Below are 23628 nucleotides of genomic sequence, written 5' to 3'. Positions count from 1 at the left end.
GAAAAAGAAATGGGGGAAAAAAAGGAAAAAGAAACTGACACTAGTAGGCATGCAACAAACAATAACCTTAAATCGAGTCTGCCAGTAAAATGAAAAAGAGAAGGGGGAAAAATTATAGGAATTTAGTGAAACCCCCAAAAGAAGCAAGCAGCTTATAAAAACACCCAAAAACTTTTCAAAATGATGAAAAAACCATTATCTTTGGCATCAAAGACATGCAAGTCCTAGAGCTCCTTCTCCGCCTTCAGCATGTGAAGATTTTGTCCTTAAGCACCCAGACCATGTGAAGACTCTATTACTTTGCATCTGCCCAACTGTTATTACTGCGCAACGACGGTCCCAGAAATAATGTTTTGTTTCTTTGTACATATTTTAGAGTGCATTCTGTCTTAATATACAGAAGAATCTTTTGTTTGCCATCAGTTGGCATATGATGTATGTATGAAACTTCAGAAGAGAGAGATAGAGATAGTATCATATAGAGATAGAGAGGTTTCTCCTCTCATCCTTAGCCGATCTTAGTAGAGTCGGTGAATAGTATTAGATAGAGATAGAGAGGTTTCTCCTCTCATCCTTAGCCGATTTTAGTAGAGTCGGTGAAAATGGTGTATATAGCTTGTAACTCCGAAGAAGAGAAGTACGAACAATACCAGAGAAGAAAAAATCTCAGTACTTCCTCCTTCAGTTTTAATCAATAAAACTCCCTTTGTTCATATACTTTCTCTCATTTCTCTAATTATTCTCTTACTCCAACCACTGTTAATACCGCCGACCATTGTTAATACCCGGTCATAACAGTAGTTCCAGCAACATAAGCAATTAAATAAGTCTTTTTCCCTTTTATTTTTGGTTTTCTTAGTAGACTTCTTGTCCAAAACAGGGAAACACTTTTATAATTATGTTATTATCTTGCTAAACTGACGATCAATACTTTGTTTGAGCACTTGGTCATGTTTTATATTTGCCATATGATAATTGGATGTCTGTCAGGGAACCTCTGAGTTTAGAAGACCTCTGAGTTCTGCTCATTTTGCAAGCGGGGCTCAGTCAAGGTTTCTAAAGGCCAAAATAACAACCAAACACCATGCCTAGAACATGGAACTAGAACATGGAACTGCAAAGACGCCAACTTAAAGGGCTATGGAGCATAACTCAGAGGTCCTCTGAACTCAGAGGTTCCCTGACAAGCATCCCATTATCATTATGGCAAATATAAAACATGACCAAGTGCTCAAACAAAGTATTGATAGTCAATTTAGCAAGATAATAACATAATTATAAAAGTGTTTCCCTGTTTTGGACAAGAAGTCTACTAAGAAAACCAAAAATAAAAGGGAAAAAGACTTACTTAATTGCTTTTGTTGCTGGAACTACTGTTATGACCGGGTATTAACAGTGGTCGGAGTAAGATAATAATAAGAGAAATAAGAGAAAGTATATGAACAAAGGGAGTTTTATTGATTAAAACTGAAGGAGGAAGTACTGAGATTTTTTCTTCTCTGGTATTGTTCGTACTTCTCTTCTTCGGAGTTACAAGCTATATACACCATTTTCACCGACTCTACTAAGATCGGCTAAGGATGAGAGGAGAAACCTCTCTATCTCTATCTGATACTATCTCTATCTCTCTCTTCTGAAGTTTCATACATACATCATATGCCAACTGATGGCAAACAAAAGATTCTTCTGTATACTAAGACAAAATGCACTATAAAATATGTACAAAGAAACAAAACATTATTTCTGGCACTGTCGTTGCGCAGTAATAACAGTTAGGCAGATGCAAAGTAATAGAGTCTTCACATGGTCTGGGTGCTTAAGGACAAAATCTTCACATGCTGAAGGCGGAGAAGGAGCTCTAGGACTTGCATATCTTTGATGCCAAAGATAATGGTTTTTTCGTCATTTTGAAAAGTTTTTGGGTGTTTTTATAAGCTGCTTGCTTCTTTTGGGTTTTTCACTAAATTCCTAAAGAAAATTTTGGTTCCATACGGCTAGCAAGCAGCTGAAAGACTCCTTAGGAAACTCAAAAAAAGAAATAAGGGCATTTTTGTCCGAACACTTTAATTTTGTCCTTTTTTATAAATACTGCATCCACTTTGGGTTTATTTATAAGTCTCCCAAAAAAATAGGCGAGGTAGCAATTTTTTATTACAAATAATTTCGATGAAGCTTTGGCAAATAGCAGGCATTAACCTTGAAGAGTTGGAGATGTAGGCATTGAGATTGGTGAGAAAAACATGGACGATATTCCCAATTAACTTCAAAAAAAGTGACCGTTCTAGTCAATACAGAACCAAAAATCATCTAGTCCAAATTTTGTTACCAATTTTCTTTTGAGTAAACATCTTGTCCTAATTATGCAATTTATGTCTAATTATTTTTTGTAGCTTATTGTATTTTATGATTTATTTATTTTTCCAAGAATGTTATGAGTTGTAATAATGTCAAATTATGAATATTGTAATTTATAATTCCAACAAGAATTCTAATGATTTATGAATCAATAATATAAAAACAAATGTAATTAGATGGATTTATTATGTTTTCTGATGATGTGTAATCTTTCCACCCTGAAATCAAGAAATGTTTTCGGATGATGAGTAATACATTATAAATTGATGTTTTAAAGCAGTAGTTTTTGGGAAAATTCTACAATGCGCAAGGCGCACTGATGCGCCATTTATTATAGACCATTGGATGAGTAGCTGGGGCATGTGGGGTAATCCAAAGCGTTGATTGTTGGTTACCGGTTAAATTGGTTGCTGTAGGTAAAACCAATAAAAAATACTTGCTCTCTCAGTAAGAGACATTTCAAGTTTAGGGTTGGGGTTTTTCATTTCTTTCCCTTCGAGTTCCTTCCACAGCAGCTCCTCTCCTCCTTCTGTGACGACGAGACAGAGCGACGAACACAGCTCATCTCCTCTCAGGTATCTCTCTCTTTCTTCTCCCTAATTGTCTCTGTAATCTCTATATCTCATGGTCCTTCTCAGGTATTCATATTTCATAATATATCTATCTTCTTCAACTGAATCTGGGTCGTTCTAATTTTTCATTGTTGTGAACTTTTTTTTTTATGTAAAAAAGCGAGGATCAAGGTCCACGAGCTCAGAAACAAGACAAAGGCAGAGCTTTTGGGTCAACTGAAGGATCTGAAGGCAGAGCTTGCCCTCCTCCGAGTCGCCAAGGTCACCGGTGGAGCTCCCAACAAGCTCTCCAAAATGTACCCTCTCTCTCTCTCTCTATAATTTTTATATGTTGAATTGTTGATTTATGAATTCTTTTTACAATTTTGTGTTTGTGGTTTCAGCAAGGTGGTGAGGCTTTCAATAGCACAGGTGTTGACAGTGATTTCCCAGAAGCAAAAAGCGGCTCTAAGGGAAGTCTACAAGAACAAGAAGTTTCTTCCTCTGGATTTGCGCCCAAAGAAGACCAGGGCCATCAGAAGGCGTTTGACCAAGCATTAGGTACTATTAATTTTTCATTCCCAGTTAAACCCATTTCAGTTCGTTGATATTAAGCTGCGTAGTTATTTGGATGCTGCCCATGAGCCATGTAATAATCATTTCTTTTGTTGTGGATGAGTTCATTTAATTATGTTGAATTCGCTTACCCAATCTAGTTTTTGTGAGAAATGTTATAAAAAAAATGGTATCTAAGAGACCGAATTTACTTGCTGAATTGTATTCAAGGATGAATCTAAGCAAATATGCATTTCACTTCTCACCATATTCCTTATTTTCACAACTGTCCTTCCCTACACCAGTTTGCCCACATGGTTTGTTTTCTCATAAGTAGATAAATTGTGCATTAATTTACTATCATTAAAAATTTTAGGCCATAAGCACTTAGTTTGTTAAATTCTTTCCAACCAATACAAAAATATTAAATAGACGGTTTAATTTGAGAGTGTTGAACATGTGTGGATTTATTTTTTGCAGAATATGCAAGTACTGAAGCTGCTGCCACCAGTACAAACACATTTGGTGTAGATCCAAAGGGAAAGGGACATGCCTTGAACCTGAACTCTTGATTGATTGTTTTGTTTGTTATTAGATTTGATTTTCAGATTTAATTGAACTTGAAAATTTGCAGATTTGATTGAACTCTTGTAAAAGCCTATATGAGATTTGATTGAACTTGAAAATTTGCAGATTTGATTGGACTCTTGTAACAGCCATTTGATTTTCAGATTTGATTGAACTTGAAAATTTGCAGATTATTTACGGTATCAACATTGATACCGAATCATACCGATCCCGTTTGGGTCCGGTATGATTTGAACGTGTTTTCAAAAACTCCCATCCCGTGTCATCCCGTACCAATTCCTCTATTCGGGATGACCTCCATCCCATGTCATCTCATACCGTGCCCACCCCTAGTCTCCCTCTCTCTCTCTCTCTCTCTCAATCGTTTCAGCCTTCACTCTCCGTCCCTCACTTGATTCTCTTTCTCTATAGCTTTGGCTTGCTCTCTCTCTCTCTCTTAGATACGAGCACCAAACTAAGTGGGCACAAATTTGTGAGTGATGGGCATCCTTTGAAATAGAAAGTTTAGGGTTTCAATTTTGTTAAACTGAAACCATCTTAGCCAGAAAGTTTAGTAATGGGCATCCTTATGGGCATCACTCCCTATGCCAAAAGATAATTTTAATTATTCAAGGTTTGAGTTTTCTAATTTATATTGTAAGTTTTAGGTTTTAATATTGGGCTATGGTCTGTGCAGGTTTTCAACTTTTTAATTTGTATTTTGACCATTAATTTGGAGACAATGTGAGGATTTCATATTAGTGTTGAACTAGATGTAGATTTGGTAATGTTAGTTTAATTTTGAGTTTACTGCTGCATTCATCAATTTTTGGTGTTTTTTTTTCTTTTCCAATTGATTTTTTTTTTCTGAGTTGGTTCTTGTGTCTACAAGTTGCATCTTGTTTTCGTATTCAGATTCCTGAATGTGCTATGATGGCAGTCTTAAGTCTCTTTATTTATTTATTTATTTTTTTCTGGGCTCTGGAGTGTTGCTTTGTTTGCCTTTGTTTAGCCCGGATTCTTCTTTTTTATGTGGTTTTTTTGCTTTTGTTTGTAGTCTTGGTCGTGTGGGATGGGTTGTGCGGATTTCTCATCCTCCTGTAGCCCCATTGATTTATGAATATAATCTTTGGAAGCTTGTTATGATTGATTTTTTTTTTCTTCTTGTCAGTATTCTACTAAATGCGTGTGAAGGTTGCCTCTTTTTTGGGGTTTTAATGAAAGCTACATAACAACCAAACAATAAAAGCCTATGTTAGTTTCTTTAGTTTCCTTTTAGTCTCTCTAATTTTTTGCTGACCTTGTGCCTTCTCTTACTAACTGACAATTGGATGTTCACTTGGTGTTGTATTTCAGAAAGAGTGCTGTAATTTTCTATGAATTGCTTGATTTTCATTCATCATGTGTACATATACATAGGAAGCCCTGCTTATTACCTCCTCTCTCATGCTTACTATCCTAGGATTGTCTACCCTTCATGTATGTGAGTTTTAAATTTTCATCATTATATATGTTATTAAACATTATAGATTATTTAAGGCATCATCTATTATCTGAATTCTGCTTAGTCTTAGTTCCATGTGCATTAATTCACTCTTTAATTCATACATTTACATTTTAGCATTTTCATAATGCAATTACCAACTGACTAATCTGTTATTGCAATTAGATTATGCGACATTATATTTGTTGCCTTGCATTTTTGTAATGAAATAGGCAATACATTCATTACAATTACTTTCTTTTGAGATGATTGGTTTTCTATGGTGTGGCCCTTTTTCGGGTCTGCAATATATAAATTTATGATAATCTGGTTGCATTTCTCTCTCTCTCACTCTCTCTCTCTCTGTGTTTTGGTATGTTGGGCATATTGTTGATGTTGAAAAGTTTGTGACTCATTCGAAAAACACTAGATAGAATTTATTAATTGTAATGCAAATGACATGATATTTGTAGCATATCAAAATGTGGTGGAGGAGACCACAACCAAGTTACCACCCCCTAACACAAAAGGAAAAGGAGTTGTGGTGAAAACAAAATGTAAAGGAGGGGCGGTGCATTCCAAAGAAAAAGCAGCTGCAATTAAAGGGAAAGGCAAAGCATCACCACAAAAATACAAGACAACTTTGCCGAAACCAGAACCACGCCCTATTAGTAAGCGGCTAAGGCTAAGGAAGAAAACATAAATTGTATTATGAGTATTTTGTCTTTGTGGTATACGTTCATAAGTGAGATTATATATTTTGTGGTAGATGTGAACTTATGTAACTTGTTTGATGCTATAAATTAATTATATAACGATGTCAAATATGATCGTCCATTGGTCTCTGTGAATGGATTGAATGAGTTAATTTGAAAGGAAGTTACCATAAGATGGAAAGGGGATTGATAGATTGGCTCACCTAAGAGTAAAAGGAAATAATGCAATCGACAAACAGTCAGTGGGCAATTGAAAAAGAATAATGCAATAGACAAACAGTGAGCAGAAAATTGAACAAGAATACTCCAATTGACAATCCGTAAGTTTGAAATTGCAAACGTGCATCCATGCCTTTTTTCATCCCTTTTGGCTTGGTTTTCCATAGGATTTCAATTCCCGTTCGACATAGTTTTCTAACCCCAAAGCTTATGTAACTTGTTTGATGCTATAAACGTAGTATATAATTGTTTCACCCGTTATTTGCAGCCACTGAGTTTCTTCTCTGAACATGCCTTGATGCATAATAAACTGGGGATGCTAGATTGATCCAATGCTGCAAATGTAGGATATTTTGATCTCTACGTAAGTAGGAACAACATTCATGAAGAACTTAATTCTAGTTGAGCAGTAGAAAATCTGATTTAGCAACTGACTGGTCGTCACAGACTGCTGTCACGAACACAAATCATGATTAATACTGTGAAGATTCAATAATTGTGTAAATGACACCAAATTCGGATATGTCGTAGTAGACATCCAACTGAACAACTTTCATGAAGGGTGAAGGTTCATTTGAGGACTGGAAGCTGGCCAGAATTGGACCATAATTAGGCCAGAATTGCCACTGTTTTCAGCTTTTGCTGTTGCTGGTATGCTTCTGATGTTTGATGTCGCGAGGATCCCACATTTATCCGAATGATGCCAAATTCGGATATGTCGTAGTAGACATCCAACTGAACAACTTTCATAAAGGACGAATGTTCATTTGATGACTGGAACCTGGCCAGAATTGGGCCAGAATTAGGCCAGAATTGCCACTGTTTTCGTGCATCGCTGTTGCTGGTATGCTTCTGATGTTTGATGTCGCGAGGATCCCACATTTATCCGAATGACGCCAAATTCGGATATGTCATAGTAGACATCTAACTGAACAACTTTCATGAAGGACGAAGGTTCATTTGAGGACTGGAAGCTGGCCAGAATTGGGCCATAATTAGGCCAGAATTGCACTGTTTTCAGCTTTCGCTGTTGTTGGTATGCTTCTGGTGTTTTCAGCTCTTAGGATTCCAAATTTGTCCAAATATACCGAAATTTGGATATGGTGCAGTAGACATAGAGATGAACAACTCTCATGAAGAACGAAAATTGATTTGAGCGCTGGAAATTGATTCTAGCCATATTTTGGCCATTTTGATGTTCATGGCAAATTATCTTCCATTTTAGGCAAAAATTTAATTTTTGGTACAAACAATAATGATGTCAAATATGATCGTCTATTGTTGTATGTGAATCGAATGAATGAGTTAATTTGAAAGGAAGTTACCATAAGATGGACAGGCCACTGATAGATTGGCTCGCCCAGGAGGAAAAGGAAATAATTTAATTGACAAACAGTCACTAAGACATTGACAGAGCATAATGCAATTGACAAACGGTAAATTAGAAACTGACCAAGAATAATACAATAGCCAAACAGTGAGTTGAAAATTGAAAACAAATGAATGCAATTGACAAACCGTAAGTTTCAAAGTGCAAACGTGCATGCATTCCTTTTTTCAAAAAAAGAACATGTAGTACAATATTAAGGTAAAGGGGAACATTCGGAAGGTAAATTGGGTCCTTAGTATCGTAAACATGAATGTTTACAATATTAAGGTCTCGTATTACTCTATTTAGGATAGTTATGTTCCAGGAGATTGTAAAACTCATCCTTATTATGGTAATTTCGTAATTTACAAAGAGAAGGACATGTATTACAATATGAAGGTAACTAGGGACATTGAGAAAGTAAATTGGGTCCTTATACGTGTAAACACAAACGTTTACTATATTAAGGTCTTGTTTTACTCCGTTTTGGACAAGTATGTTCCATATGATTGTAAAATGCATCATTAATCTTGTAATATCGTACTTTACAAATATAAAGACATGTAGTACAACATTAGGGTCAAGGGGAACATTCGGAAGGTAAATTGGGTCCTTAGTATTGTAAACATGAATGTTTACAATATTAAGGTCTCGTATTACTCTATTTAGGATAGTTATGTTCCAGGAGATTGTAAAACACATCCTTATTATGGTAATTTCGTAATTTACAAAGAGAAGGACATGTATTACAATATGAAGGTAACTAGGGACATTGAGAAAGTAAATTGGGTCCTTATACGTGTAAACACAAACGTTTACTATATTAAGGTCTTGTTTTACTCCGTTTTGGACAGGTATGTTCCATATGATTGTAAAATGCATCATTAATCTTGTAATATCGTACTTTACAAATATAAAGACATGTAGTACAACATTAGAGTCAAGGGGAACATTCGGAAGGTAAATTGGGTCCTTAGTATTGTAAACATGAATGTTTACAATATTAAGGTCTCGTATTACTCTATTTAGGATAGTTATGTTCCAGGAGATTGTAAAACACATCCTTATTATGGTAATTTCGTAATTTACAAAGAGAAGGACATGTATTACAATATGAAGGTAACTAGGGACATTGAAAAAGTAAATTGGGTCCTTATACGTGTAAACACAAACATTTACTATATTAAGGTCTTATTTTACTCCGTTTTGGACAAGTATGTTCTACAAGATTGTAAAATGCATCCTTAATCTTGTAATATCAAAATTTACAAAGATAAAGACATGTAGTACAATATTAGGGTCAAGGGGAACATTCGGAAGGTAAATTGGGTCCTTAGTATTGTAAACATGAATGTTTACAATATTAAGGTCTCGTATTACTCTATTTAGGATAGTTATGTTCCAGGAGATTGTAAAACACATCCTTATTATGGTAATTTCGTAATTTACAAAGAGAATGACGTCTAGTACAATATTAAGGTAACTAGGGACATTAGGAAAGTAAATTGAGTCCTTATACATGTAAACACAAACGTTTACTATATTAAGGTCTTGTTTTACTCGGTTTTGGACAGTTATGTTCCATGTGATTGTAAAATGCATCCTTAATCTTGTAATATCGAAATTTACAAAGATAAAGACATGTAGTACAATATTAGGGTAAATGGGAACATTCGGATGGTAAATTGGGTCCTTATACTTGTAAACTCGGATGTTTACAATACTAAGGTCTTGTATTACTCTTTTATGGATAGTTATGTTCCAGAACATTGTAAAACCCATCCTTAATCTTGTAATATCGTAATTTACAAAGAGAATGACGTTTAATACAATATTAAGGTAACTAGGGACATTAGGAAAGTAAAGTGAGTCATTATACGTGTAAACACAAACTTTTACTATATTAAGGTCTTATTTTACTCGATTTTGGACAGTTATGTTCCATTTGATTGTAAAATGCATCATTATCTTGTAATATCGTAATTTATAAAGATAAAGACATGTAGTACAATATTAGGGTAAATGGGAACATTCAGATGGTAAATTGGGTCCTTATACTTGTAAACTCGGATGTTTACAATACTATGGATTAGGTGAACCCTAATGTTGTAATCATAGTTCAAAAACTTGTAAACAGCTACCCAAATCTTGTAACTTATAAGTTTTAGGATCCTCTTACAATGTTATGGTACTCTCATATCCAAACTATTGTAAATCACTATCCAATCATATGCCAATTGCCAAACAGGAAGGGCATAATTGCATGACCCTTATGCAATTGCATTTTCAAAAAGTGGAAACTTGATAACTTGTATAACCGGTAACCAATTTTTTTTAAAATCTGGAAGCATCATAAAGGACAAATGGTGCATGGGTGCACCTGGTGCACTGTAGAAGGTGCCGTAGTTTTTGTCCATACAAACAATATGGATGCTGTGATTCTTTTTGAAACACATGACTCCCTTTCCATGTATATACCATGGTAAAACAAAATAGTATTATATGCATGACTAGAGGATATATAAGATTTGTTAGCTTAATTGTTTCTGTTTTGCTCCCCTTAATTTAGTTTCCATGTTTTGGCTTAACTGCGCCAAAGTGCGGGTAATTTTAGTATAGGGCTGGAATTAAAAGAGCTTAATTGTTGGAATGTGGGGTCTCGGAAATTACTCAAATAAAAGAACTGCATTGTAAAATGAAAATCTTTTACTCATTGGATAAAAGATGCGTTTCAACCTCGCTCACCAATGTCCAATGCCGATTTTATATATCTTCAATATTGTTGAAGTACTTGATGCCAAAGTTATGACTTTTCTTGACAATTTGAAGTATTTGTTGAAGTATTGCATGACAAAGTTATGAATGGATGCAACTGATGGTCAGCTTGTAGCTAATTTAGTCTTGTTATCGTCCAGTTGCTCCTAGCTAAAATAGCCAAATCCAAATTATGTGCGTATCTAGGGTTGTTCCATCAAGTCGACTAATCACAACTTTCTAATGGGGATGTTATGTTACCCAAACCGACCATTGAAGTCAAATTAGACCACCCTTAACAGCAAAGTTGTTTAAGCAAAATCAACCAAGATCCAGTTGAAAAGTGCACTTAATTTGAGGGGTCTGTTAAAGTAACGAATAGAGGCGATTCTCATGGCTTGAATTTTACAATTTTGTACCCTAATCCTATTAATATTTATCTTATCATTCCATCTTCTGTTCACAAATTTCTTTTGTTGTAGACCCGCTAAGCCAGCAACCGCATAACCATGCCGCATTTTGTTTCTATCCCTATATGCCTAGGTGCCCATAATTGTTGCTTCGCAATGATTAAATAAAACGGTTAATTATTCAAATGATCCTCAAATTTATACACAATTTACATTTTGGTCCCTTAATTAAATTATTTGTTCAAATGGTCCATCAACTCTATATTATTCGGTCAATTGGTCCTACTGTTACTATCTATCAATGTTGCCATTTATTATAATTGCAAATTAGTCATTTCATACGTTAAAAATAAATAAATACTGAAAAATGAAATAAAAAGCTCTCTCTCTCAATATTTCTTTCACCCAAAAAAAATTAAAAACTAATTCCCCCTTCCCTCAAATTTCTTCTCCCCCCCAGCCCTCACAGCCACCCTCCACTTCCAAAACTCTCTCTCCCAGCACCCTCCGCCTACCCAGCAATTATCGCCCAACCACCACAAATAATTTCTCAAGACACCCAAAATTATAGCCCCCCCATCCCCCACCACCACTTGCAAGCTCCAACCCCCAAACCCATCCCACAGCCACCTTTCACCCCAACCCGCAACTACAACCAATCAAACCCATTCCACAGCCACCCTTGGAGAGTGAATACAGAGATTCATAATAGTAGGTTTTTTCCTTTAATTAATTCGAGCTTTCAACCAAATAATCTGTTTGGGTTTTGGTCAAGTAGCACGAATCAAACAGAGAGAGTGTTGAGACAGAGGAATAAAGAGAGCAAATTGAGTTTTTCCTTTTTGTTTGTTTTTGCGCAAACTTTTGATTACCGATCTGTGTGGACCTGCAACCCTAAACCCTAAACCTGCAATGGTATTGGGAGGAAAGGGGAAGAAAGCAGAGGTCGGGACTCGGGGAAGGGGTCAATGGTCGCTGGGCAGCGGGGAGAGGAAGAATGGTTGTGGAAAAGTCATTTATTTTAATCCTATGTTTATTTGTTAATTATGAAAAGTCATATTTACCCTAAAATTTGGTTAAATTTAACAGAAAATTAGACATAGAATCAATGGAGCAAATAATATAGAGTTGATGGACCAATTGAACGAATAATTTAATTAAGGGATCAAAATGTAAATCAGATATAAATTTAAGGACTATTTGAGTAATTTATCCTAAATTAAAATACGTTTCAATGTGGCTGGTGATGTCTAGTTAATTTATCATCTAATTTTAAAAATAAGAAAAACGATCATCCCAACTGGAGTCACCAAATATAATGAAAAACAAGCAAAACTTCAGCCAATTCGAATGAAACCCATTTTACATGGAGCTACAAAGTGATCAACAAAGCCCATGCACTTTCCTTTCTTTGGTTTTTTTTTTTTTTTTTGTTCTGAACCATGAGGTGGTCCTGGATGGGCCCCAACTATGGGTGGCACCTTTAAACCTTAAGCACAACCCAGACTAATCCCCACTCACACCGGGTCGGCCCGTAAGAGGTAAAATGTTGGCCAAAGTGGTTCTTTGTTTTTTTTTTCAATGGACAAGTGAAGAATAAATAATATAAGTGATAGTATATTTTTTTGCAACGGGCTTATAGCTCTAGTGGTTAAGAAGCATTTATCCATGTACCCAAAGTCCTACATTCGATTCCCTCCCCCAATATCTCTTGTATCACAAAAACAAACAAAAGAAAAAGTGCGGACAAATTAAGGAAAATTAAAAGATAGTAAAGCTTGATGTTCCAAGGCACCCCTAAACCTCTTCTCCCTATCTCTTGTCATACAAAGTTATAACTTATAACCATTCCTGCTTTAGGACAAGAATCGTCAAATAAAATGGGAATAACTCAAAAGATGTTCCCCTCAGCACGCATGCCAAAGGTAGAAGGTTAAATATCTGAACCGGCCTGTTAATTGGAGGGATTGCAAAAGTACAATACGGATGCAGGGGCACCAAATGCCATGACATTTACAGCTTTGGTGAAAAAGTGAACCAAATCATCTCATGGAAATGCATCCACACCTACCCAGTGAAACTCATTAAACTAATCACATGTATATATGCATTTCACATCTCCCAATTGACAAAAGCATTTTATGAAACTTGTTAAATCAAATCTTGTGTCATCACCACATTTGGGTAGAATCCATTGCACACTAACCATACTATATGTCTCTTGGATCAAAATGTAGTAATGAGAGAAAAAGAGAGAGTAGTTGAAGTCACAGATATAATAATGTAAACTTTGTACATGAAACCTGTGAGCTGTTTCTGCACAAGGGGGTTGGTACCACATGTGAACACCATTCGACCAGACTTCCTAGAGTAAGGATCGGCTGTATATATGTATATAATCTCATACTGATAGTTCTTTGACATGCTAACAATTTTTCATAAGTTCAAACACCAAGTTCAAGGGCCTCCACACACACACACACAGGTGAAGCCATGTCAGTGGAAGCTTTGGCAATGGCAGGTGTAGACTATAGCATGTGTTATATCAACCTTGAAGAGATGGATGGTGGAGACACTGACAGTGCACCACAGTATCTTCTAGCCGAGGAAAAACCAAAGGATGAAAGTGAAATGAACGAGAAGAAAGAGTTGATGATAGAAAAACCACCACAGGTAAAGGAAAATTTGAAAGCATAGGCTACAGTTCCCCACTTTCATGCCGTGGTTTTACAAGATTGCCGGAAAGCCATCTAATGAAGTTGAGCATCAGCACTCTTGCGAGACGTTTTGCAAAGTACATCTAATTAGACATCGATTTCAGATTGAACATGTTCTATGTACAGATCTTAAGTGGATTTTTACCACTGAAATATTCTAGTTCTAGTTTTCTCACCACACCACAAATAGAGCTAGCTGTTTGTATTGATGACTGCAACTGAACCTGATTTATTTAAAGACTCTACTTCCTAAAGAAAATTAGAAATCGTACACGAATTTTCTGTGCTTAGAATAACACTCTAATCAGAAAGGTACCATGAACACACCTGTGTATGTTAATGTTTTGTACCTAATCATGAACTGAAAAGAAGGATGCAGACTGAAGCTGTCACTGATAACCGACATAGAGGAAACTAAGAAAAGCATTTTTTATATCCCCCTGGCTTTCCCTTTAATATAAATATTAAAATCAGAACAATGTTGATTACACAATCTGCAATGTTTGTATTCCATGGCTTGGCCACACTTATAAAAACTTGAATCCACAAGATATACAAATTAAAAGTTACAAAATCAAGTAAGGGAAAAAGGGCTTGCAGCAAAAGCATCACAACAGAAAATAAAAATCATGATATTATGATTTTTGGAATACAGAATGCTCCATTCCGGGTTTAACCAAGCTAACCTACCAAAAAGGATATGACATGCTGAAGGTGAGAAAACAAGTATAAAATTATTTATTACCTCATCGCCCACCTGATAACTCAATAGCATCCTGGTTATAAACTGAATCTTCTCCCCAGTCAAATCTCCTTTGTAGTCTTTCATACTCTTGCCTGCGAGTAACCTCAACATTCTGCCATTCTTCCCACCGTTCAGCCAGACCCTCTCCTTCTAGCATCCGTACTACCTCTGACATTAATGGGCGATCTTCAGGGGATCCTTGTGTACAAAGAAGTGCAACTTTGATCATCATTTCTACTTCTTGGATGTTGAAACTATCATTCAGATTGTTATCTACAATAGCATCCAGTCTTTTTTCCCTTTCCAGCTTCTTGACCTTCAAGAGCATATAAATAAAGAAGTTGCCACAGTGAGTACAAATTCATGCGAAAATATGTACACAGTTAAAAGGTCACCATGTGATGTAGGATAAGGGTGAATTGAGTATTTAGGTAATTTAGCGGAAGTGAAAACAATGGAAAACAGAAAATCAAACGAACAAGGATAGGCCCAGAATCACTCCAGGGGCTTCACACCCTAAACCCGAAACACTAAACCAAGGGGTTTGGCTTCACACAAAGAATTCTCCAATCTCTGGAAAATAAGCTTTTATCATAAATCAAATCTCTAAACTCTCCATAACGAATTACATAGAAGGGGTATTTATAGCAAACTAAAACCTAGAGACAACAGGATAAAAAAATCCCTTACTAAACAGAAATCCTAATCCACAAAGGAACCAATTCAAATAAACTAGTAAACTTAAATCTGGAAATCTAGAGAACCTAGGAAACTATCAAATAAATTAGGAAACTAATCAATCATTTCCTCTTCCATCTCTTTCGCTCGTAAACCCTAATGGGTTTGACAAAGATGTCCTCATCACCATGTTTTCGTCCTCAAGAGTGACATTATTTAGTGTAGAGGATAGGTTCTGCACAACTTTCCATATCAAACCTGCTACTTAGAATTGGCAAAGTCTTTGACCATACAATATAACTACATACCCATTTCAGAAGAACTCCCACATCTGTGAGCATGCAAAGTTCCCAATACCATTAAAACAAATTGCAAGAATGTCATTTGCTTAATTTATCTTAACATGCATGAAGACAAATGACAAATGACAAATGTCATGATCAGGCAAATTTTATTTTGCAACTTGGAATTATGTGGTGTGAAAGGAACAAGAACTGGCATCCCTAATGACTTAGGGTAATATTTTATTTATTTTCTCATGCTGATAAGCCAAATATTTAGGACGTAGAAAATTATACGGCTAGGTTCATCAATAATGCAATAGAAATGCACATACATCTATTCATGCACATATTCTTAAACCAACCATTACTCATAAGGTAGGTAATTCATAAACCACTTCCATACAATTATAGTTCTTTATTGCAACAGATCATGTCTTAACATCTAATGGTCAACCAATATGCATCCATCAAATATGTACCAAGTATCAGTTAAATTTCCAAACCTATAAATTATATCTCTAAATTCTTGGATAACAATAAGGTAAGCAATATCCAACAATATCAGTATCCAAAATGAAGACATCACTACCTCCCTCATATAAGTTTATTGCTCCAGTTGAAGATATGGTATCTAGAGGAAGGTATGTTCAACTGATATCTTCAACCTCAACATTTGCTTATAAATGCACAATTGGAGGAGGTAGGGAGAGAGGGAGTGGGAGAGAGAAAAAGATATGCAAATGCCGAACAAGTTGAACTTACATGGTCAAGCAACAAAACATCATCTTCTTCTTCCAAGCGTGAAAAATCAATTGCCCGCTGTCCTGTTACAAGTTCTAAGAGCATAATCCCATAGCCAAAAACGTCTGTCCTTTCTGATGACTTCCCAGTGGACAAGTATTCAGGTGCTATGTGGCCCATTGTGCCACGAACTTGAGTTGTCACGTTAGTCTTTCTAACATCCACCAACTTTGCCAAGCCAAAGTCACCAACGACTGCTTCAAAATCTTCATCAAGTAGTACATTAGCAGCCTTAACATCTCGATGAATGATCTTAGGATTACAATGTTCATGTAGGTACTCTAGCCCACGGGCCGTGCCTAAAGCCACCTGCTTTCTTGTGGGCCAGTCCAAAACAGGCTCCCCAGGTTTAATCTCTGAAATTTTTTTTCAAAGCCAGGTAATATCATTGCAAGGCTAGTAATATATAGTCCAATTTGTGATCTAATGATGAATTCAAATTGCAACTACTAAAACATGGATCAACTTAACCCTTCTCTTAACTATATTAATCAAGTGGCGAAGATCTTATGATGAACTCCGAAAACCATGAATTCCCCTCCTACAGTGACTTTGCCATTTAACATTCGTAGAAAGGAAAAACAAAGGGAACGACAGTGTAAAGACATAATTTTACATATATATCCTAGGTAATATAAATTTATAAGTCAACACAAGGAGATAGTTACCAGAATAACCATTCACACAATACAGATTGTACATATAACAACCGAAAGTGGTAGGAAAAGTCCAAGTAATTGGAGATATGGCATTGTATGCATGCATGCACCACATGTTCGTGCACATATCTGGAGAAACCATAAAATGCATGTATCCAAATTGTCACAAGTTTACTCCCCAATTCCCCCCAAAAATAAAAATAAAAGAAACTACACCTAATCAACCTGAATTATAACACATTGCAGCTGTAAATCACATATGAATTGAAGGCGCCATACCTCGTAACCGGTAGGCAACACTTAAATTCTGCATAAAGGGATACACCAAAAGGCGTTCTGTTGGAGTTGTACAAAATCCAATCAGTCGTAAGAGATTCCTGTGAACAGCTACACTTATCATTTCAACTTCACGCTGGAAAGCTGCATCTCCCCCAGGACTCTCATAATCAGTGAGACGCTTAACAGCAACTTTTGTGTTGTCAGAGAGCACTCCTTTATAGACTTTTCCAAAACCTCCCTGTCCTAGAACATTTTTCTCACTGAAGTTGTCTGTTGCTAGCTGCAATTCCCTCCATGAAAACCTTTTTAATTGACCAAATGCAATCCTTCGGTCAACTTCACCTGGGCCCAGCAGTTAAAAATGGTTTTAAAAGCAGAATGCAAAGGAAACTTTGCATGCAATGCATAATAAAAGTTCAATTGCAAATGTTCAAGAACATAAATGATTTAAAAAACATTACAGACACAAAATATTTCTAAATCATATGAAAGATACAAATGGAAACTAAATATAATAGAGTAAGCATCCTTGACATCAACTCTGATGAATTTCCTGCCCATGGAAGGAGGTTAAATCAGATAAGTTTAATTTAGACTCGCAACTTAGTTCTCAAATTCACTATCAATTTTACATATGAGAAACTAAGCTGGTAAAATGGGGCCCTCACCCCAGCCGTGCCTTAGGCCATTTTAGCTCTGAATGCCTGCCATGATAAAAAACAGGCTCACCAAGGCCTTATAGACTGAAATGGTAACTATAAAAATTCCATTGATAAAAAATTCTAAAATATAAATTTTACATGACATGTGTCATTCTCTCTAATGATGAGCACCTTTTGGCTCTGATCAATTGACTAGACACTTCAATTATGAAAGCTTTACATGATACACTTCTCATTCTCTAATTAATTGTGGAAAAGTATACACCACACATGTTTTAAATGGTTTTTCCTTCCCTCATTCATTGACTTCTGTAGTCAAATGGAAGAAATACAATCTTTCTTGTACTGATTACATAGTTTTTTTTTTTTTTTTTGGCAATCATAGAATTAGTTTATGATCTGATTTATACGGGAATAAGGTTGTTATAGCATTCCCATGTTAATGACTAGTTTCCTATATTATTTTTTTGTTTTTTCGCTTAAATTGTAATACTAAACACGATTTCAATTTATTGTTGCTTAGTTTCAAGGAAAACTAGATGAGCATGATATCCACTTGGAATATATTTTAATTCTGGTGTGTGAATCACAGGTTGAATTGGGGTGATTCCAAGGCACTTCAGTGTGATGCCGAAGGTTGGTGTGATACCAAAAAATTTCTAATTTCTCTACTGAAACCTTCATGTGATGCCAAAGGGTGGAGTGAGTCCAGATCTCTTTATTTTTCCTATCATTTCCTATCCTACAGTGTATCTAACATTTTTTCCCTCAAATCTTTTTACTTACAACAGTCAGGAAGCCCTGACCACTTTATCTATGTGTGCAACGATCAAGATTTCCTCATGGTTTGGGATGCACAATGGCCCAAAACGGCTGAAATGGCACTGCCCATTAGGATCGTTCTTGAACAATTCAAAAACCACAAACCAAACAGCTAAAAATAATACATCAGCTAAACAATTGTAATAGAACTCAAATTTTATGGCATTGATTGGTATTAAATGATACACCCAAAACTAGACTCGTACATATATTCATGGATTTTCTTTTATGGAACTACCAAGATGTTGAGACAAAGACCACCTCTCCCACCACCCTCAACCTGACCTAATGTGCAGAGGCATAAAATATGATGAACACGTAAATTTAAAGTAACTATCCTAAAGAAGAACTCCTTATGTAACTTCAGTCATGGTGATGAGTCAATTCATGAAAAACCCTAATTTCTTTAACATATAGGAAATCTTATTGATTCATCAGAAAATATGGCTGAATCATTCTAGTGTGTTGATTTACCAAAATTTAAATCAAGGTTCCATTAATGGGTCAAAATTTAATCAGTTTTATAACTAGAAAGCAAGACATACCTGCAACATCCACAAAAACTTCACGCTTGTAGCCTTTGTGTCTACGCTTGCAGATAAAGTAGAGCAAGCCTCCAAGGAAAAGTAAACCGATAATCCCTCCAACAACTCCAATTATAATTCCAAGCTTTGGCTTATTTGAAGAGCCTGTCAAGAGTGAGAAAACCTCATCAGTTGGCTCATTCAAAGAAAGGGTAACAGAACAATTCAATTAACAGTATCATTATTTGACCCATTAACCTGAATCATCATTATCAGATTCACAATGGTGGGAGAGATTTACGCCACAGTTTAGGTGGTTTCCTGTAAAACTGCAACAAGCAACACAGATCAAATCATGCTGTAAAACATATGTTGAATATGTGACTGGACACAGAGAGAAGGGGAGAGAGAGAAAGGCATGCAGTCAGTTATTGTCAGGAACAGAAACGATAACAGTGACAAGTTATTCATACTTGTATTTTGGGACATGAAATAACTGCTGGGGTATTTGACCTCTGAGAGCATTGGAGGCAAGCTGACTGCAAAGACAGTTTGAAGTACGGGATCAAATACTGAAGAGATGGGCCTAAGTATACAACTTCACACAGAGAACTTTCAGAATTCCAAAAGCTGGAGGACCAAATTAATTCATTTAGTATAATTTGAATGGACAAACTCTGATTTTTCATATCACATGTGCATTGTACAAGAAATGATAACATACAGATTAATCAATTTTGTAAGACTTGAAAGTGACTCTGGGATAATCCCGCTCAGATTATTTTGATTCAGAGACCTGTTTGCATCATCAAGAAAACACTGTCAAAGACAAAATTAAGGATGACGCTGAGAGTCATTAGATATCAGTGGAAACTTAAAACAACGCTGATAAAACAACTTACAAGAAATGAAGATTTTGCAGATTACCAAGGGAAGATGGTATTTCACCACTTAAATTATTGTCATCTAAATTTAAGGTGGTCAAACTTGTCAGACTTCCAAACTCTTTTGGTATCTCGCCAGTTATTCCATTTCCTTGCAATGCACTGCAAGATAAATGGGTCTCATATATATTAGAATCATACATATATGCATGCATACATGTCTACGGATATAAAGAATTAATTATTGCCCTAGAAAAATAGTTTTCTGATGGTGTCAACAAATCTGTCTCTCTTGGGAATAAGAATTCATCTCAAAGTTGATCATCCTAAGCTAATATAGAAGACATGTTTTACCAGTATGTACAGTACACAAGTGAAGTCCTATATCATGGTCTGACTCCCCTATGCAAAACATCCTAAGGAAATGGTTTGACTTAGATGTAATGCATCAAAGGAAAAGAGAGAATAATAAGAATCCATGATATAAAAGAAGTTGAGGGCATCATAAGGACAAGAATTGGAACATGGTATGAAATTGAACACATTTCCATGGAACAAGTTCAATAGAGACCTAGAACGCATGGTGCAAGAGTGAATTGATTCAAGCAGAAGAAGTCAAAAGGCGGAGACTAAAATTAACATGGATAGATTGAGATGGACGAAATATAATCTATCTTATTCTTTGGACCAAAATAGACAATTGATATGGTCATCAAAGCTGTAACATAAAATATGCCGATGGTAAGGGGCAAATGTTCTAAACAAATTACCTGGAACAAGGATTTTTTTTTAACTCACCCTCAATTAGTTCGTAAGATGCTTAGTTGAGTTGACTTTATGATATCAAATATAGAAAAAAATATATATATCAAATATAGAAAAAAATATATAAATATATCTTACAAATCTTTACATTGTCATACTCCAGAAATAATTTTAACCATAGTCTGTCAACAATTATCTTACCCATAAAGCATGTGATTAGAATTGCTGAAACCTAAGCTAAAAAAAACAAAATTACTTTAATAACTCGAGTATAGAACCAATGTTGCTGTCAATGGATCCAATGATGCATTGATATTATTTTTTTGGTTGCCCTAAATTGCGTGAAACATAGTGTTAAAAGCAAAAAATTTATAGGTGAGCACAAAATATAGGAGATTAGATTTCTTAAAAGACAATATCAAACTATAGATATTGAGCATCCATGAGCTTCAATAACAGTGCTTGTTTTAGAAATGGCTCCAGAAGATTATACAGAAATTCGGATAAACAGCACTAGAATTCTCCTTACTCACAGTGTTTGAAGAGTTGTCAAGGCTCCTAATTTAGGGGACAAGATGCCAGAAAATCCAATATTTGACAATGTTCTGCCCAAAAAAAAGGGACAAAACAAAGCATATATTAGTAATAAGGCAGTAATATATGCAAGTAAGATGAATTTCACATTGTAAAGTGATTTTTTGGCAGAAATGCATCACGATATAAACAAGGGATGTCTTACACAGAAATGACTTTATTGTTAGGGTCACAATTCACATTGGACCAAGTGCATGGATTAACTTGGTTAATGTTCCAGTCCTTGAGCTGATCGGGTGAACTATTCAATGAAGTCCTCAATGAAAAGAGTGCCTCTCCTGAAACCAAAAAAAAATCATACATTCACCATCCAATCAAGCAAATGTTCCAACAGAAATGCACTACTACTTTACATAAATACTAAAAAAAAGAGTCAACAAATGAAAGTAAAAGATACATAACATATTCTGCCATACAAAACCCTCAAGACAGTCCACTAACCCTCTGGATCATCTTTTTATAATTTCCCAGAGAGAGCAACAGAAGAGAGAAAGAGATAGTGGCAGAGAGGAAAAAAGTTAAAATATTTTAATTGTATTGATGTCACCATATTGTAACATACATTGCAGTATACAATGCTAGACTCATTTATCTCAGTATTGGTTATGATGATGAGTAAACAACAATTGAAAAAATGGGAAGAAGTTGTGCATAGCATATCCCAGACAGTGTCTGAATAATTAAATGTCACATAACCACAGAAATGTACCTTGTGAATCAGGCAATGCAAAAGAGCATAAGCAAGCCAATACCAAAACTGCAAAAATTAGCTCCATCTTCAACAGTATCCTTTTTGCTAGTTATGAATGCAATGAAATGCATGGTGATCAAGGAACACTTGAATCAAACCCATATCTGCAAAAAAGAAAACAAATTACTTCATTCAGTCATAAGTATACATATAAATAGTAGAAACTAAAATAGATAACAAATTTGGGGCAAGACTATGTTGAAGATCTTTTATCATTTGCCAATTGCCATCCTACCAAAGCAGTTCAGTCAGGAAACCGAAATGCAATTTAATGGATATTGATATGTGTACAATTTTTTGGCAGAGCCTCTTCGCACCAATCTTATACCATGTGTTGTTATTTGTCTATTCCTCAACATATCAAAAGTCAAAGGGAGGAATCAAAGTCCCAACCTAGTTCAATGTTGGGTCCTCAATTGCAATATTTTCTGGTTATTTCATGAGCGGACTTTTTCTTAAGGACCAAATATTAATATTACAATGGATTCCGTTCTTGTGAAAGAAAAAAAAGGGGTAATGTCATCCTGTAGCAGTTTGAAGTGCACAATTTGAGAGAGTTCATTTGTGTTATGCTTCCGTCTCTCTTGGGATCTCCTTGTTTGGTTTACCACATCATGTTGGCTGTCCTCTTCTCAGTTATCATTCAAATATTGCAAGCAGTAGCAGAAATATTACTAATTCCAATCACACAAGGAAGAAAACGACACAACAAAAAACCAAAAGAGGCCCAAAGCTTCAATTTTTTTTTATGACAAACTACTCAAACCAGAAAGAAACACAAAAATCAGTTAAACCCACAAAATGATTCAAATCAATACATCAAAAAGAGGGAAATAGGAGAAAAACAAATAAGCCCTTACTCCATTCTGCAGTTTCGGATTCCAGAGAAAAAAATAAAAAATAAAAAAAAGCTTTTTTTCTTTTTCCCAGGTCCCAATTAAATGTTTCAAAATTCGAATCTTTATCATTTCCATTCTCATGACCCCAGCAGCCAAACAACAGTGAAAAAGATCCTACACCCATGTATGTGAATAACCAAAAACAAAAAGAAAACAGCTGAAGAAGAAGAAGAAGAGAAGCACCTTTAAAGAGGAATCAGGAAGCCATGGCAGAGCTTTGGAAGATAAAGTAAAGCTAACCCAGAAGCTATTTAGCTGTCTCCCGTGTCCCAAGTTGACTGGAAGAGTTGAAAGACGAGGGTTCACAGGCTTTGCCTAGCAGCAAATCTACAAAGAGTCAAAAAGGCTTCTCTCTTCTGTCTTCTGGCTTCTTTTCCTTCTCTTTAAATTTCAAGTTAATCAAAGCATTTTCTAATTTACCTTGGAGAAATAAATAAAACTCACAATAATTTATTGCTCCATTGCTGTTTCTGTAACGGTTCTATCTTCGCCAACTAGTGAAGCAAGAAAAAAAATCCCATCACCTATCTCTCTCTCTCTCTCCCCTACTCTCGAGTAGTTGCCAGACAAATGGAGACCAGCTGA

General features: G+C 35.6%; 1 protein-coding gene and 1 pseudogene across 5 annotated transcripts; one reads left to right on the top strand and one right to left on the bottom strand.

Annotated features, from left to right (window-relative positions):
- The first annotated feature begins 1108 nt into the window (after window positions 1–1108).
- LOC110763355 (large ribosomal subunit protein uL29 pseudogene) lies at window positions 1109–3482 on the top strand (annotated as a pseudogene). The gene is made up of 3 exons (XR_015836476.1): window positions 1109–1175; window positions 3088–3223; window positions 3311–3482. The product of XR_015836476.1 is annotated as a large ribosomal subunit protein uL29 pseudogene (transcript).
- A 10619-nt stretch (window positions 3483–14101) lies between these two features.
- On the bottom strand, window positions 14102–23628 carry LOC110759364 (leucine-rich repeat transmembrane protein kinase family protein). Of its 4 annotated transcripts, none has more exons than XM_021961416.2 (13): window positions 23464–23628; window positions 23227–23370; window positions 22103–22248; window positions 21539–21671; window positions 21333–21404; window positions 20053–20196; window positions 19875–19946; window positions 19624–19689; window positions 19409–19479; window positions 19172–19315; window positions 17143–17484; window positions 16166–16560; window positions 14102–14757 (listed from the first exon to the last, which is right to left on the bottom strand). In XM_021961416.2, exons 3-13 carry the CDS (start codon window positions 22167–22169, stop codon window positions 14443–14445), a joined length of 1821 nt encoding a protein of 606 aa, XP_021817108.1. In that variant the 5' UTR covers window positions 22170–22248; window positions 23227–23370; window positions 23464–23628; the 3' UTR covers window positions 14102–14442. The 4 variants fall into 4 exon arrangements, with proteins under 4 accessions (XP_021817108.1, XP_021817110.1, XP_021817111.1 ...); XM_021961418.2 differs by having other exon boundaries at window positions 23488–23628; XM_021961419.2 differs by having other exon boundaries at window positions 23227–23358; window positions 23488–23628.

Source organism: Prunus avium, chromosome 6 (assembly GCF_965620075.1).
Source record: "Prunus avium chromosome 6, drPruAviu1.hap1.1, whole genome shotgun sequence".
Taxonomy (NCBI): Eukaryota; Viridiplantae; Streptophyta; class Magnoliopsida; order Rosales; family Rosaceae; genus Prunus; species Prunus avium.
Note: the sequence above shows the minus strand (reverse complement) of the source record. Positions and strands in the feature narration are given on the sequence as shown.

What these genes read in the sequence shown, in the direction of transcription:
- LOC110759364 (XM_088254404.1), bottom strand. Translation starts at nt 22,169, where the DNA reads ATGGAGCTAATTTTTGCAGTTTTGGTATTGGCTTGCTTATGCTCTTTT. An exon ending in CTGCAAAATCTTCATTTCTT is followed by an intron (nt 19,947 to 20,052) that starts GTAAGTTGTTTT and finishes TGATGCAAACAG; the next exon opens with GTCTCTGAATCAAAATAATC. An exon ending in CTTACAAAATTGATTAATCT is followed by an intron (nt 19,690 to 19,874) that starts GTATGTTATCAT and finishes CTGTCTTTGCAG; the next exon opens with TCAGCTTGCCTCCAATGCTC.